The 14,814-nt window shown below is 34.7% G+C and overlaps 1 protein-coding gene across 5 annotated transcripts in view; it reads left to right on the plus strand.

Moving 5' to 3' along the window:
* The first annotated feature begins 1,249 nt into the window (after window positions 1–1,249).
* LOC111062487 overlaps window positions 1,250–14,814 on the plus strand; it is a 40,586-nt gene continuing 27,021 nt past the window's right edge. For 2 of the 5 annotated variants that reach the window (XR_005571038.1, XM_039425735.1), the window contains exons 1-7: window positions 1,251–1,964; window positions 2,796–2,985; window positions 3,420–3,545; window positions 4,706–4,878; window positions 5,794–5,966; window positions 8,642–8,826; window positions 12,755–13,005. Coding sequence is in view for 4 of the 5 variants with exons in the window: in XM_039425735.1 (XP_039281669.1) it covers window positions 1,262–1,964; window positions 2,796–2,985; window positions 3,420–3,545; window positions 4,706–4,878; window positions 5,794–5,966; window positions 8,642–8,826; window positions 12,755–13,005 (1,801 nt within the window). In the remaining variant the exon portion in view is untranslated. Of the gene's footprint in view, window positions 1,965–2,795; window positions 2,986–3,419; window positions 3,546–4,705; window positions 4,879–5,793; window positions 5,967–8,641; window positions 8,827–12,754; window positions 13,006–14,814 lie in introns of all 5 variants that reach the window. The other 3 variants (XM_039425734.1, XM_039425736.1, XM_039425737.1) reach the window with 2 other exon arrangements.

The following is a 14,814-nucleotide window of genomic DNA, read 5'->3' on the forward strand; positions in this document are numbered from 1 at the left end:
GTTACCCTATACAGAGTGTCCCAAGAAAGATGTAACAGCCGAAAACCATATTTTCTACATTAAATGCTCATACAAAAATAAGGTTAAGTAAATTTTTTATATCGACCTCAGTGTTCGAGATATGTCGATTTTTCGATATTTTTGAAAAACGTCAATAGCTAGAAAACTATTAGTCAAAGTCTAATTCTGAGGATATGGTAGGAAAAAATTTCCAGTAAGAGTCATATAATTTGTTTATTTGTTTGACGTTTATGAACTTTTCATGAGCGGTCAAACTGAAATTTGGTTTTGAACTCGAAGAATGTACTTTTTCAACTTGGAGCGCTCATAAAAAGTTGAAAAAACGTCAAACTAAGGTACAAATTATATGAATCTTGTTGGAAATTTCTTGCTCTTCCCAACCATATCCTTAGAATTCGATTTTGTCTGTTTCCTGGTTATTGACTTTTTTAAAAAAAAAATAGAAAAATTTATATATCTCGAAAATCTATAAATTGCAAACTGCATGTAGGTCTTCGGCTGTTACACCTTTCAAGGGACACTCTGTATAGTTTCAAGTAGGTTTTTTTAGATTCATAGTATAACCTACTTAACGGATGGATGCCTCTTTTGTAAGATTCAATCGCATTTGCAGGGTTTCTGTTGTTCTTGTGACGCATATATCAATAGCCAACGTCAGCCTCACAATGCTTTCACAACTTCTAGAAGCTTGCACAGGATTGGTCCATCCCCAATTCATGTGAAAACCCACAACTTTCCCAGACATAATCGTGATGCTCTCCATGATAACAGTGTTGTCAAATCCAAATCAGATCAAGAGGCTCGTGATGAAAGTAATGATTTTTTGGAAGACATGCAATCGAATGGAAATCGAAATTGGGTAATGCTTCGCAGATCAAACTCATCGATATCTGATGATGATCCAACCATTCCTCCACAAAAAATTGTTGTGGATCAATCGTTATTTAAACAGAAAGATGGTTCACTAGAAAATTCATTGGACTTCATCTCCCATAACGGAAAAAATCAAAAGGCTAAGCATTATGAAACGCAAAATAGTTACTTGTTTCCAATTGGTGAGAATATTCCAAAAAACAGAAGAAGCATTGCTGGTTCCTATGCGAATAATATCGGAAGTGATTTGGAAACTACATGTATAAGTTCTGAGGGTATTGATAAAACTTCTGAAAAGATGGAGGATTTGTATGATAATTGTCGATTCTCTAATAGAAATAGAGAAGTTGGTCTGTCTGAAGATGAAATGAAACTGGAAAGCAGCATAGATTCAGCTGTATTTTCTCAACAACATCATCAATCATACAATACCGATTCACTCGAAAATAAGAGGGGATCAACTGGAAAATCTGAAAAATCACTATCAATTGAAGTATCTGTTGCTGACCCCGATTCCCCATTGAACTTGATGAACGAAAATACTGTAATTGGGTTAGTTGATGAGAATAATACTATAGAACATCATCCTAATGATGTGGATTCATTAAAAAATAATGATTTCTCAACAGACGTCGGTCCAAACTCTATTTTGAACGCACACAATGATTTGAAACCTGTCGTAGTTTCGACAATTGATGAAAAAAAGTTGAATCCTTTTCGACAAACAACTTCTAATAATAATGTTATTCCAATTTTAGAACACGCAAATCCTATGGAGCCAGCGATTGGGTTTAAAATGACCGATCGCAAAATATCGCAATTCAACCCTTGGAATATACATACCACTGAGTGCCCATTGAATAAATATCGCCAGAATAGCACGCCCCACAATAAGTATCTTCATGTGTTAAAGTTTGAGGGCGATTCAAGTAGAGAACATATGGAACGTTTAAAGGATGCTTCAGCCTCCAATAGACACACAGTGAAGCTTGAAGGTATTGAGCCCAGTGAAGAGTCAAACAATTCGAATAAGGCTAATCCACAAAAACGAAATACATACAAAAGTACAGGTTTGTGTAGAAATAGATACTCATTTTCAACTTGAAGTACAATGATGGGCTAAGATTAATACCATTTAGCTTGGGAAATGATGAGTAGACCTACACCAACGTGAATACCTATCATTGTCCTAGTATTGTTCACATTTATTCGAATGGTAAGAAATTCCCATCAATTATTCAAAATTTGGAGTGTCAAAATTAAAAGCAATGGACTTCGATTAGAGATGAAAAAATATATTCTCTCTCCCTCATCTACATAAGGTTTATCAGTATATGATTAGATTTCAAATTTAATTTGATGAGTTACGGTATTGAAAGTGAATAATTCTATGCATCATAAGCTCATTTCAAACTTGAATTATCGGATTAGCCTATATTACTTTACTTCAAAAATGGAAATTCAGTGAATTTCTCAGGTAATTTGTGGGATAATTCTTCTTTAAAAATTGTAATGTCTACGGCATTTGAAAATATTCTATAAATTGTTATTGACTGTTCAACAACACTTATAAGTTTTTAGTTGTGATTAAATCTACAAGTTTCCTATTTTCTTTTCTATATTTCAAAGATCATTGTAATTCTTAAAATTTTCCCTTTTGAGCTTCAAATTGTCTTAGAATTCAACTATCTATTTAAATTAAAATATAATGGTCTCGTTCATGTAAAGCTGCTATTTATACCCCTTGAACAGTATAAAAGTGAAATGGTTACACGATTCATATAATGATAAAAAGGAGAATATTGATAACGAAGCTAACATCTGGAATTCAACCCTTAACTGTCAGTGTACCATAGTCATCTAATATATTCTTACAAATAATATAGGTTACAATATTGCAGGTGCAAAAGAACCTGGAACAACCAGTACAATCATAAACAAACGGAAGAAAAGTAACGTGAAAAGGCAAGCTTCTCCGAATGGAAATCAAATCAGAGGAGGCCAAAGCTGTTTAGAGCGTAATACTCCACCGGGTGTGGATCCAATCACATACCATGAGAGTGCTCATTGCTTGCGCTATAGTGATCTGTGGTATGTAGGCCTACCTGCTCAATATTCAATAATTCAAGTTCCACTAATTCATATAATCATTTCCGCTAGCCCTCATAACTTTTCCGTACAATAAAAATTGTTGAAGGTGGTATTGTTATAGATATTAATATTATTGAATTGGGAAGTGGAATACTGTCACAATTATACTTAATTGAAGAATAAGATTGTTCAATTGTTATTCGAGAATTTTCATTCTCGAACCGAAACTGATTTGTTGTAACTGAATGGATAGCACAATCATCAAAATCAAAAGTTACGGTTGAACTTTATATTGGCTATCTGAAGCTATTTCTTCACAGTTTTTTATAATGATGAATTGTAAAGTTTCTGGGTTTCAAATGGTCGATAAACTATTTGTTTTCCAATAACTTTCCAAATAAGTTACAAAATGTTGATTTCCCTTTGTTTTCCAGGTATACTGTTTATCACTTGAGAAGGCCTTTTGTTGAACACTCGGTGCGATTGAAACTTTATGAAAAGTATGACTATCATGACAAAAATACGCACTGGGATGAAATAACTGCCGGAAGGCAGACCAAGTAAGTTTATCAATGAATTATGTTGGAACAAGTCTGATTGGAATCAGAATGTACCTAACTTAACTATAAGTACCTATAGGTAGCCTATTATATATTTCCGATCTGAAAATATAAAAATTCTATTGGGGATAGATTTAATACTTGATGCTGATATTAGATGAATGCTGGCCGATAAAATGCAAGAAAGATGTTCTAAAAAAAATGTTGACCAAGCTCCGTTTATGACAATTTTTCGGTATATTTTCCAGGGTTTCTGATTTTGGCTAATCTAAATAAGATGACTCATCATACTCATTTTGCCAAATTCAACTCAACTACTACAATCTCAAAGTATCTCTTTCCAATTTTTAAGAGAAGTTTCCATGTAAAAGTAATATCAAAGATCTTATTAGATTATTGAAAATATAAGAAATTATTCTATGGATGATCATTGTACCATGACAATCAGTAAAATTAATCGACCAAATCCTAATTTAAAATAGGCCTTGTGATATAGATTTGCATTTCTTGAATTCCTTCCTGTTTTTTAGAAATTGAGGAAATGAGAACAATATGAATGTGAATAATCGCAAATCATGTTCTATTTGCTTTTTCATGAATATTCATTTTATAGTGATTATTTCAAAGTATTACCTTTTTTAGGCGTGAACTAACTCGATCTCTTATTACTTGATCTTAATATCATATCAGAAAAGAATCGCACATTAGCCTTGAACTAGATTGCAATAACAAGGAATTAAACAGTTCTGTGTTCAACTATATTGATTATCAGAGAGTTTTTTTTAATTGAGAACTGATTTAAAAAACCCTGATGGCTGCTTTAGGATAGCTCTACTGCCATGAGCTTCAAAATTACTTCCGATTGTTAACCCACCTAAAAAGTCTAATCATATCTTATTATCTTCATTGTTCCTCCCACTATCCTAGCACAATCCTATCGATTATGTGGACATCGTCCTCAGCAGAATAAATCGTGTAATTTTTTTGTAGAATAAGGATTAGATGGTAGAATCAGAAACTCCTTATCTCCATAAGTCCTTGGTATTTGTTCAAAATTCTTAATTCATTTACTTGAAAGGCTGAACTCAATTTTAAATTGAAAGATAAGTTTCAAATTTATAATTTCTCTGATCAATATATTTGGTTTGTGGTTTTTCTAGCGTGGGAACATTTAGCCGTGTTGTTCAAGATGAAACGCCAACATTCTCTTTCACTTACATGCCGAGCTCAGATCAAGTGCTCGGTCCTTTCCAGCTAGACACCGATAAAAGCACGTTGCTAGTTCCTCAACCAGTCAGCGATCAACTCCAAGATAAATATCCACAGGCGAGAGGTAACTCTTTTTTCCACCTCTTAAATTGAATTGAATGAATTGATCAATCCCCAAACATATATATGTTATACTATTAGGTAGGGTAAGAATAATAAAATAATTGAAAATGAAAAATATACATCCAAATGTCAAGAAAGTTTGAGTATGGAACATTCTTTGGGGAAAAGCAAGTAAACTACTCTTGTTCTCACTGATACAGCAGACTGATTCAGCTAGTTTGCCATGAAGTGGAAACATTCAATATGAAAATAATATCAAGAAATGGAACTCAACCTTAGATCCACATAATCGAGGCTGAAATCACAAACTTGAGTGAAATAAATTGGCATTTCAGTAATTCAGAACGATAAGAGTAGGCTATGTGTAGTATTCATGAATTTCAATTACCACCAATCTTTTATAATTATAACTATTACCATCATCCATGCTCAATCAAACTCCAATGCAAAAAAGTAATTGAAATCAGTCAGAATTCCATTGAAACGGAATTTATAGTAAGGTACATGAATTAATTCACCATTTTGATCTAAGGATTACTGTTCTGTATAGGTAGTATACTCACGATATCCTGTGTATTTTATTCACTTTCTGGTGAAACACTCAGTATAAAACTTTCTTGAGGTTTGAAATAAGGTGCTCAAGAATCAAAGTTCAATATTAAATCTACATACCTCATCCAGTTTTTTTTTCAATTCATGTCGGAAATAGTTATGAGCTGAAAGCTTCTCGTTTTGTATTTGCCATTTTTAGTATGACAGACTCACTTACTGTTTGCTTCGTATGGTATTTACTGTACTATATCCTTTCTTACTGTACCATCCTTTATTCTTATTGTATATTTTGTATTCGTATGTTCAAGTAGTAGAGACAGATTGAATTTGATTGAATATTTGCGTGTCTTTTGTGTGTTGCCAGCTGGTCCCAGTGAATATCTTCTGCTGAAGAGCGACCAAATCACACAGGATGGAGACGAATGCGATAAGGTCGGAGTTGGCTTCTCAGCGTTCGCAAAGCAACCCGACAGATGCAGTCACGTGCGGGGCACATGTCTCACCAATCAACCTCTACATCTATGGCAGCATGATCATGTTAGCTTTCATCATAAAATCTACAAACTTTTGAATGATAAGTATATTCCTATTTATTCTGTCATTCTGTTGACAATTATTGTTTTGCATTATTGTAGTCATTATTTTAGAAATATTCATTCTTTTTTCAAGCAAACTGAAACTTTCCTAAGTGAATATAATATATTGGGTCGTATTCATAAAAATGAAGGATATCCTTCAGAGTAACAGGTAGAAGTATAAGGTTATCCTTGTGGAGTAAAAGGTAGAAGTATAAGCATCTCCTTCTTCCCGTATTCATAATGATTACCTTATACTTGAAGGATATCCTTCTAGCAAGAAATTAAAAGGTTAGCTTTTACTTTCCTCCATATCTTGCAGTCATGCCAACTAACGTCTACTCTAGTAAACATTTCTTTAGCATTACAAGTGGCTTAAACATTCATATTAGATCATTTTAAATTGGGAAAGAGATAAATTCATGAAACCATATGGATAAATTCTTCATTTTGATTGTATTGTTGATTGAATAAAACAAAAATTTCCTAAAAATATTAATTTTTGAGAAAATTATCCAATTCACTAAGAATGACCAAAAATAACTTTTAATTGAGTTATTTCTGGTAAATTGAATAACTTTCACAAAAATTGATATTTTCAGAAAGTGTTTGCTTTATTCAATCAACAATATCATCAAGAATTTTTCCTCAAAATTTCATGGATTTATCTCTTACCGAATTTAAAATGATCCGCCCAAGAAGCTTAAACTTTAGGCGCTCATATCTCAAAAAATAACGATCGAAAAAAATTGTTTTCCGAGAAACCTTTTTCATTTTAATAGCTTGATAGTATAAAAATCAATAAACTTCGAAAAACGGAAAAATATCACCATTAAAACGGTTTTTTAGCCTATTGCACAGTCCCCACATGTGGAACCGAACTCGAACAACGCAGCAAACCGCGCAATCCGCCGTGCAGCGAACCGCACAGCCAATTAAAACAATTTGAACCGAGAAAGCTAGATGTTTTATTTTTCAATCATGTAGCCTACCCGCTTTGTGATTTTAAATATATTGGAGAATTCATTGAAATAAATAAGAGTATGGAATTCACCGAATCTATTACAGTCAATTTATGATTAATCAAATAAATTAATCATTAGTATAAAATGATAAGATGTTCATAATTTTAAATGAAATAATTTAATTAAACGAATTGTCATGTTACTGAGTTCTTGGTCAACAATATTGGAATTTATCCATTCATTAGTTTTTCAGAAGTTATTCTATTTGAATTCTTCAAAACATTGATTTAATAAAATATAAGAAGAGGCCTATACTTCTGTATTCATGTTCAACGGTACAGCGAACGGTTAAAAAAGCGGCGAGCGGCGCGGCGAACGGTTAACAGCTGATTCTTAACATTATGAACTGCTTAAGTTCGCTGCATTCCGCGATGTACTACGGATTGCGCGGTTTGCTGCGCTGTTCCAGGTTCGGTTCGGCATGAGTGGACAAACCTTTATGTGCAAGTATGCTGTCAATCACTGCATTCATTGTCCGAAATTCAGTTGATCGACTATTACCAAGTTTACTTACTATGCCAGAATCACTAAGATGACGCAGACAAACCTTCATCCTATGAACAGATGACAAAGCAATTGCCCGAGTTTCATCGCTTGTTCCTAAGAATCTGTCTGCAAGCCACTGTACATTTCCTTTCTCAAAGCGGTATAATGCTTTAAATCTACAAAAAAGTGTAGGTAAGCGGGTCTTATAATACTCAACGTCCCTCATATCCACACCATCTGCCATCGCGTCGAAAATCTCGAAACAACCGTTCACTACCAGAATGAGTTTGCTCTTGACCAGACTCATAATTTTTGAAGGATATGCTTTTAATGTGAAGTATATGGTCTAGTTTATGAATACGAGCTTTTGAATATGAGCTTTTGCTCTAGAAGTACAAAGTTTTGCTCGAAATTATTATGAATAGAAGTAAAAGGATTTCCTTCAGATTTCACAAGCATAAGCATATCCTTCTTCTATGTATAGGGCCCATTAACTCACAATAAAATGTTATAGCCGTTTAGTCAGATTTTTTAGCATTAAAGAATACGATATAAATAGAAACGGAGTGAGAATGTTAGAAAAAACATCGTGAAAGAACGAATACGATATAAAGTGAAACTGAGTGAGAATTTTAGAAAAACATCGTGAAAGATTATTTGAAATTAACACTTTTTGTTCTATTTTGAATCTCAATTTTTTCATGATGACCATACATTAGCTTTTTGCTTGTGCGTGGATAATTGAAAGTGCGAGGATGATTAGATGAGATGATCAAACGTCCATGCCCACCGACGGGATTCGAACCTGCGACCAGGTAGCGCTAGCAGACTGAAGGGGGTGCAACGCCTTGGTCGTCTTGGTTATCATTGCCAGCATTTTAGCATTCTAATAGCCTAGCCTATTTGAAATGAAAATATTCAAAAAGCTAAACACTTTTTCAGGCTGGGAAGTTCCATGAAGAACTGAAAAGAGAACGTATGCTATATAAAACATTATTTTTCATCAACATTCAGGAGTAAAGGTGTTTTGGGTTGAAATCACCTGATTATTGCCATGATTTTTTAATTGAATTGGATAAATCAATAAATTACATCTAATTACAATTTCTTAAATGATTGCTTGCAGGAGGCTCTGGCAAACGACAAGCCAGGAAAGTATTTCCTGAAAAACTTTGCGTGTATATCGTTGAACCCTTTCATAGTGAACAAATCCAATAGCGACGAATTCCTGGCCATTGATTATCATAATCCCTACTCAGCAACGATTGAAATCGAAGTCAAGTCTGATTTTAATGGCATCATTCGACCAGGGTGAGTGAATTTGAGTGAACTGCAAAATTAATTTATTTATTGATATCATTTCATCTAAGAAAATGTAATTTGTCTCAGTAGTTTTCTATGGTCCTATGGTCCTTATTGACACTACCGATTGACCTATTTATTCAGATAATATTAATCCAATTACTTCTCATCGAAGTCAATCCTTGATCTATTGAAGTTTGAACCCAAACTTAATGTAGCTTATAATCAATGCAAATTCACATTCAATTTCAATTTCAATTTTTTCAATTCAATTTATTTTCCACATGAAATTACAAATTTGTAAATATAGTTAAGTTACAATAAAACAATAAATATAAAGATAAATTACTTTACTATTTTATTTAAAATTGTAACCTTATTGAAAAGTGGAATCCCCCAAGAAGACTAGGCTATACATCTGTGATTGGGGGAGAGTCCCTATGAGCAAGAATATAACAAAAAGTAAATTAAGTTTGAAATAGTTATAAGCAAAATAATATACATTCATAATACTAAGTTAACCTAACATATATGCTAGTATGATAGAGTGCAATCTACAGACTATTGCACTTCCCTACCACTGTTTTTGTAACCATTTGTGAAGAGTGCTTAAATGGAAAGAAAGAGCTAAAAAAAAAGAGCAAGAGGACTCAAGACTGTGACAATTTATTTATTAAATTGTAGAGATTAAAGAAGCATAGGAATGAAGTAAGCCCTCGGCTCCAGCCCAACCTATGCCAATCAACCATTTAAACAGCTTCCTTTTATACACCACATCGCTGCAGCTCTCAGCCTCCCTGATGTCATTGGGCAAATTTCTATAGACGATTTGTGCTAGATAGTGAGGAGACCTAAGTTCTATTCCGTGATATAATTGAGGATATAATTGAGGTGTTGAATATCCATGGTTATTTCTGTGGCGAGTTTGATAGTTATGTTGAATATTGCTGAGTAGTTCTATTTTGTGTTTCCTGATATATGTGAGAAGTGTTTTAATATACAGTTGTCTTAAATTGAGCACAGGGAAGTCCGAGAACAACAGCGACGTGGGATATCTGGGTTCTTTTTTAAGAATTTTTTTTTATAATGGTGCGCTGGGTAACCGAGAGAGGCTCCAGGCTAGCAGATGACACCCCTCCCCAGACAATGATACCATACTGTAACACTGACTGTGCATAAGCATGGTATACTCTTTTACTTAATCTGGTATCAAGTACTTGGCTCAACTGAGATAGACCATACAGCATCCGTCGTAGCCTTTGCTTGACACACTGCATATGTGGTGCCCAACTCAGCTGATGGTCAAAAATGACCCCCAGATATTTATATTGATCCACTCTGTCAATTACCCCACAAGCACATGATAAAGATCCAACATCCCCACATGAGTGCATTTTCACCTGTCTCAGCCCTGGGTCTGGTTGGTTTCTTGTAACAACTGGCAAGTACTTGGTTTTGCCAAGATTCACCGTGAGGTTATTATGGTCAAACCAGTTTTTTATTTTGGAAAGATCTTTAGTGGCATTTTCATAAACTTGTTCCCATTCCCTACCTGTAGAAATAACCACTGTATCGTCAGCAAATAGGAATATCCTGCTTGTAGTATTGAGCCGGGAAATATTATTAATATATATCAAGAACAGTACTGGACCCAGCATACTACCTTGAATGACGCCATAGTCTACACCATTCCTATCACTGTCTTCACCATCAATCTGAACAAATTGTTGGCGTTCACAAAAATAACTTTTGAACCACTGAAGAGAAGTGTCCCTAACTCCAATAGCTTCAAGTTTATTAAGAAGCTTGCCTCTATCTACTGAATCAAACGCCTTAGCCAGGTCCAGGAATGTCATGATAACTTTATTTTTAATTTTAACTGACTCTATTATGTATTTGTTCACCTGAAATAATGCATCATTGGTGTTTTTATCTTTTTGGAAGCCGTATTGGTTATGTGCTAGAATGTTATTTTCTTTCAAATATTCCATTAACTGTATTTTAATGCATTTTTCAATGATCTTTGACAGAGTAGATAACAGAGAAATGGGTCTATAGTTTGTAGGTTCGTTTTTGGGTCCTGATTTGTGGATTGGAATGATCTTCGCTATTTTTAGGTATTCTGGGAACTGTCCTGTCTGAATGCTAAGATTCACTATGTGGTGTATTGGGTTTATTAGTGTATGAAGGCTGTCTTTAATTATCCTTGTTGGAATAAAGTCATACCCGGGAGCACTTCTGCCTTTGAGGCTATTAATTACATTTGATAATTCCTCTTTTGTCACCTCTTTCAATTTGAAGACAGCATCAACCACGTACTCTTGATCTCTGATCTCTGGTTGCCCTACTGGATTCAAGGAGCTAGTGAGTATGGACCCAACTGATGTGAAATACTGATTAAAAGTATTCCCAATGTCCTTAATGTTAGGTTTTGAAGTAGGATCTCCTCTTTGGGCAAATGCGTCGATTGGGAATGAATGGGGTCCTTTGGCTTCTCCAGAGATTTCTTCTACTACATTCCAGAACTTGTGTGGGTTATTTGAAACTTCATCGATTTTATTTTTGTAGTAATTATGTTTTGCTTGTTTTATAGTCGAATGTAGCATGTTTCTAAAACGAGTAAATTCAGTTTTCAAGGAAATACAATAAGGTTGTCTATTAAGTTTTTTTCTCAATTTATCGCGATGGCGTATGGAATTAATAAGTCCTCTAGTAATCCATGGTTTTATTTTTGTATGTTTAGCTGATATTTTAGTTTTTGTTGTCATTTGTTGAATAATATTCTGTGTAGTTCGTATAAATGAATTAGTTGCAAGATTGATATTATTTTCGTTTGTGACATGGTTCCAATTCTGCAAAGACAAAGTGTTTTTTACACTATTCCAATCTATTTTCATGTAATAATTATCTCTATTGGGCGGTTTTTTGTTAGGTGTGAATAATTTCATGCACACGGCGTAGTGGTCGGTAATTGAGGTTTGTACTATAGTTGTAGCTGCTTCGTACAAGGGTGGTAACTTAACAAAGTAGTGGTCGATGCATGTATTACTAGCTGGCCTAGTAACCTTGTCGACACAGCAAGCAAGCCCCGCATCGTTCAACACATCCAAATACCTCTCTTCAAGCGTATGAGGATTGACATTCAAAAGGTTACAGTTGATATCTCCAGCTAAAATTTTAAGACAATTACTATTATTTGTTTGCTCATTGAAATATGATTCAATAGAGTCTGTAAAAATGCTAAGACTGGAGTTAGGGCTACGATAGATAGCCAGAAGTTCACAAGAAACACCTGCCAATTCAAAGGTGAGGGAGAGGCATGTCGCTAAACCCCCCAGTTGGAGCTCGCGACAATTAGCATCTATTTCTCTGTCTATGTATATAACAACACCATCGCTCTGATTTAAGTTTTTGTATGATCTATACAAATTGTAACCAGGGATTTTCATTGAATCGCTTTCATCATTCAACCAAGCTTCTGTTGGAATTATGCATGAGAAATGATAATCGAGGCTTTGCAATACTACTATGAATTCATCAATATTTTTTTTATAACTTCTAATATTTTGTTGTATTAGAGTGAAGTTATTTTGGCCTGCACAGTCACGACTCTCGAGCCCCCCGCCCTCTATAAATATACTACGGAAATCTTTAATATCCTGACACTCTGCACATTTAATTGGTGAAACGTCCAAAAGGTCTCATAATACTCATTAATACTCATTTAAATAGATGTTGAAAGATTTCATTTCTTCCTTGAATATTGAATATGATTAGAAATTTATTTTGATTCTTGCTCTTTGGGTGCAAATTACTGAATTCTATATGTTCAATGGACATGTTTATTGTGCTGTATGTGATTATTATGTAGCTTGTGATCATTGCACATTTTCAAAGCAGATTCTATTCTATTCCATTCTATTCTATTATGTTGCAGGATAGGAGCCCAGTTACCCGAAGTGTACGTAGATGCGACATGCGATTTCAACACGAAAATAATCGTCACGATTGCGAACATGGGTCTGGCGTCGGCTCGATTCTTCCCAAGGTTAGCCAATTGTCCAGGAGGCTTGCCCGAGGTGTGGCTGACCGCTCAGAGCCCGGCATTCATGATCGCGCCGCAACACCAGCACAGGTTCCATCTGTCTCTGTTTGGCACGCTTCCCATCGGCCGCTTCCACTGTTCAAGTAAGCACAATCATCGAATCTAATACTTTGTCCAATCAAATAAACAAAATACATGTATCCCAAGATACCGGTAGAGAAAAAGTTCCACGGGAACCCTTTATCATACTAGGCAAAACATGCGTGTAAGGATGGTTTCGATTATCTACTTTCATTCAACAACTTTCTATCCTTTTTCTTATTTCAAGTCAAGCATTTATATCTTGATTTCAAGCATCTGAAGCTATGCTGAGACCTGAGCGGCTCGAACACACGCCCTCCACTTTTCATTAGCTGATCCTATCCGTATTTGTACAGAAACAGTAAGGTACAGATATAGTAAGCATTCAGCAATCAGCAATCAGCAATCATAAGCATTCAGCATCAGTTGAAGAAAAGTGAAATGCGCGTGCTCTTGGCGCTCAAGTCAGATATACATCAACGAATATAGGACTTTCTTCCACACTGAAGCCTAGTTTATACGATGCCAATTGGTCTTTGGACTTTTATACAGTTGTCTTTGGACAATTGCCATCACGTGGTTGCGGATTGTCGGAGGCCAGGCCAGTTAAACGAGAAGACAACGGGGCTAACCGCTAACTATTGCCACAACAGTCGAAAACTGAAGATTATACAGCTGAATCAAATTCTGTCAGTTGACAGCAAAACATGTCAGAGTTCTCGTCATCTGTTGTGACAAAACAGCTAAACTGGCAAAACCAAGACAGCGCTACTGGCCTACACTGTTCACACGGCTTCAATTGTCACGACAACTGAGATTCGGAGTGGTGGGGGGCTCGCTGGGCCCAATCGACTATTGTAACATATTAAAATCTGATGGGCAAACAAAATTCCTATTTGGGAGAATTTTATAGGTCTGAAGTGAAATAGCTAGTCTAGTATCGCCAAATGCGATAACAACTATTAAAAGATTAGATAATAAGAGGTATCATGGCTAAAATTAGAACAGGCAAATAGAAAAAGAAAGTTATTTGCTACTTATATTATATTATATAAAGTATTGGAAAATTTGAGGTTAGGCTTAAAATACCTACTGATCGGCGACCTAATAAACGATCAAGTCGCATAACGTGAAAATCTAGCCAGACACCTTGGCAAAAATTTATTGTAAACAAATGGTATGCAACTGGAGGACTTTGGAAAGCACATGGCTAATTGTTGTAGAGGGAGAAACAACTTATAATTATACTAAAAAAATCTTTTGTCTGTAATGAATATACTTAAACCACCAAATAAAAATAAATTAGAATATTAAGGAAGTAGGATGTTCCTAGGCGCATGTATACAGTAGTGAATTTGCATGAACCAATCAAATCGCAGTAATCGATGGGCGGCAATAGAGAGCCGATTCAAATGTATTTATAAATATTTCTATAAATGATAAGATTTTATAAAAATTTATTACTCAGTTTATGTATCAGATATGGTCCGAGAAAATATAAAATATCATACCTAAGATATAGGTAATAATTTAGTAGATTGGCACGGACTATTTGAACCTTTAAATGGTGTAGTAGCGAATTATTTAAATTTATGTAAATTTGTAAGTCAGAAATGGAAATTGTAGAAATAAGAGTAGAACCTGCCCACTTGCCTACCAGACACCACTATGGAATGACACTAAAATTTGTAGAGCACAAGACCCTTTATTACATTGTACTTTTAAAAGACTTAAAGTTTAAATTCATTAATTAATTTTTCATAAGACTTAGTGATGCTGCATTAAAGCGAAAGTCATTTAAATATTTATTTATTCCCTTGGAGAAGACGACTTCGGCCACCAAAAATCCAGGACTACCAGGAAATTCGGAT

This window comes from Nilaparvata lugens, chromosome 4 (assembly GCF_014356525.2).
Source record: "Nilaparvata lugens isolate BPH chromosome 4, ASM1435652v1, whole genome shotgun sequence".
Classification (NCBI taxonomy): Eukaryota; Metazoa; Arthropoda; class Insecta; order Hemiptera; family Delphacidae; genus Nilaparvata; species Nilaparvata lugens.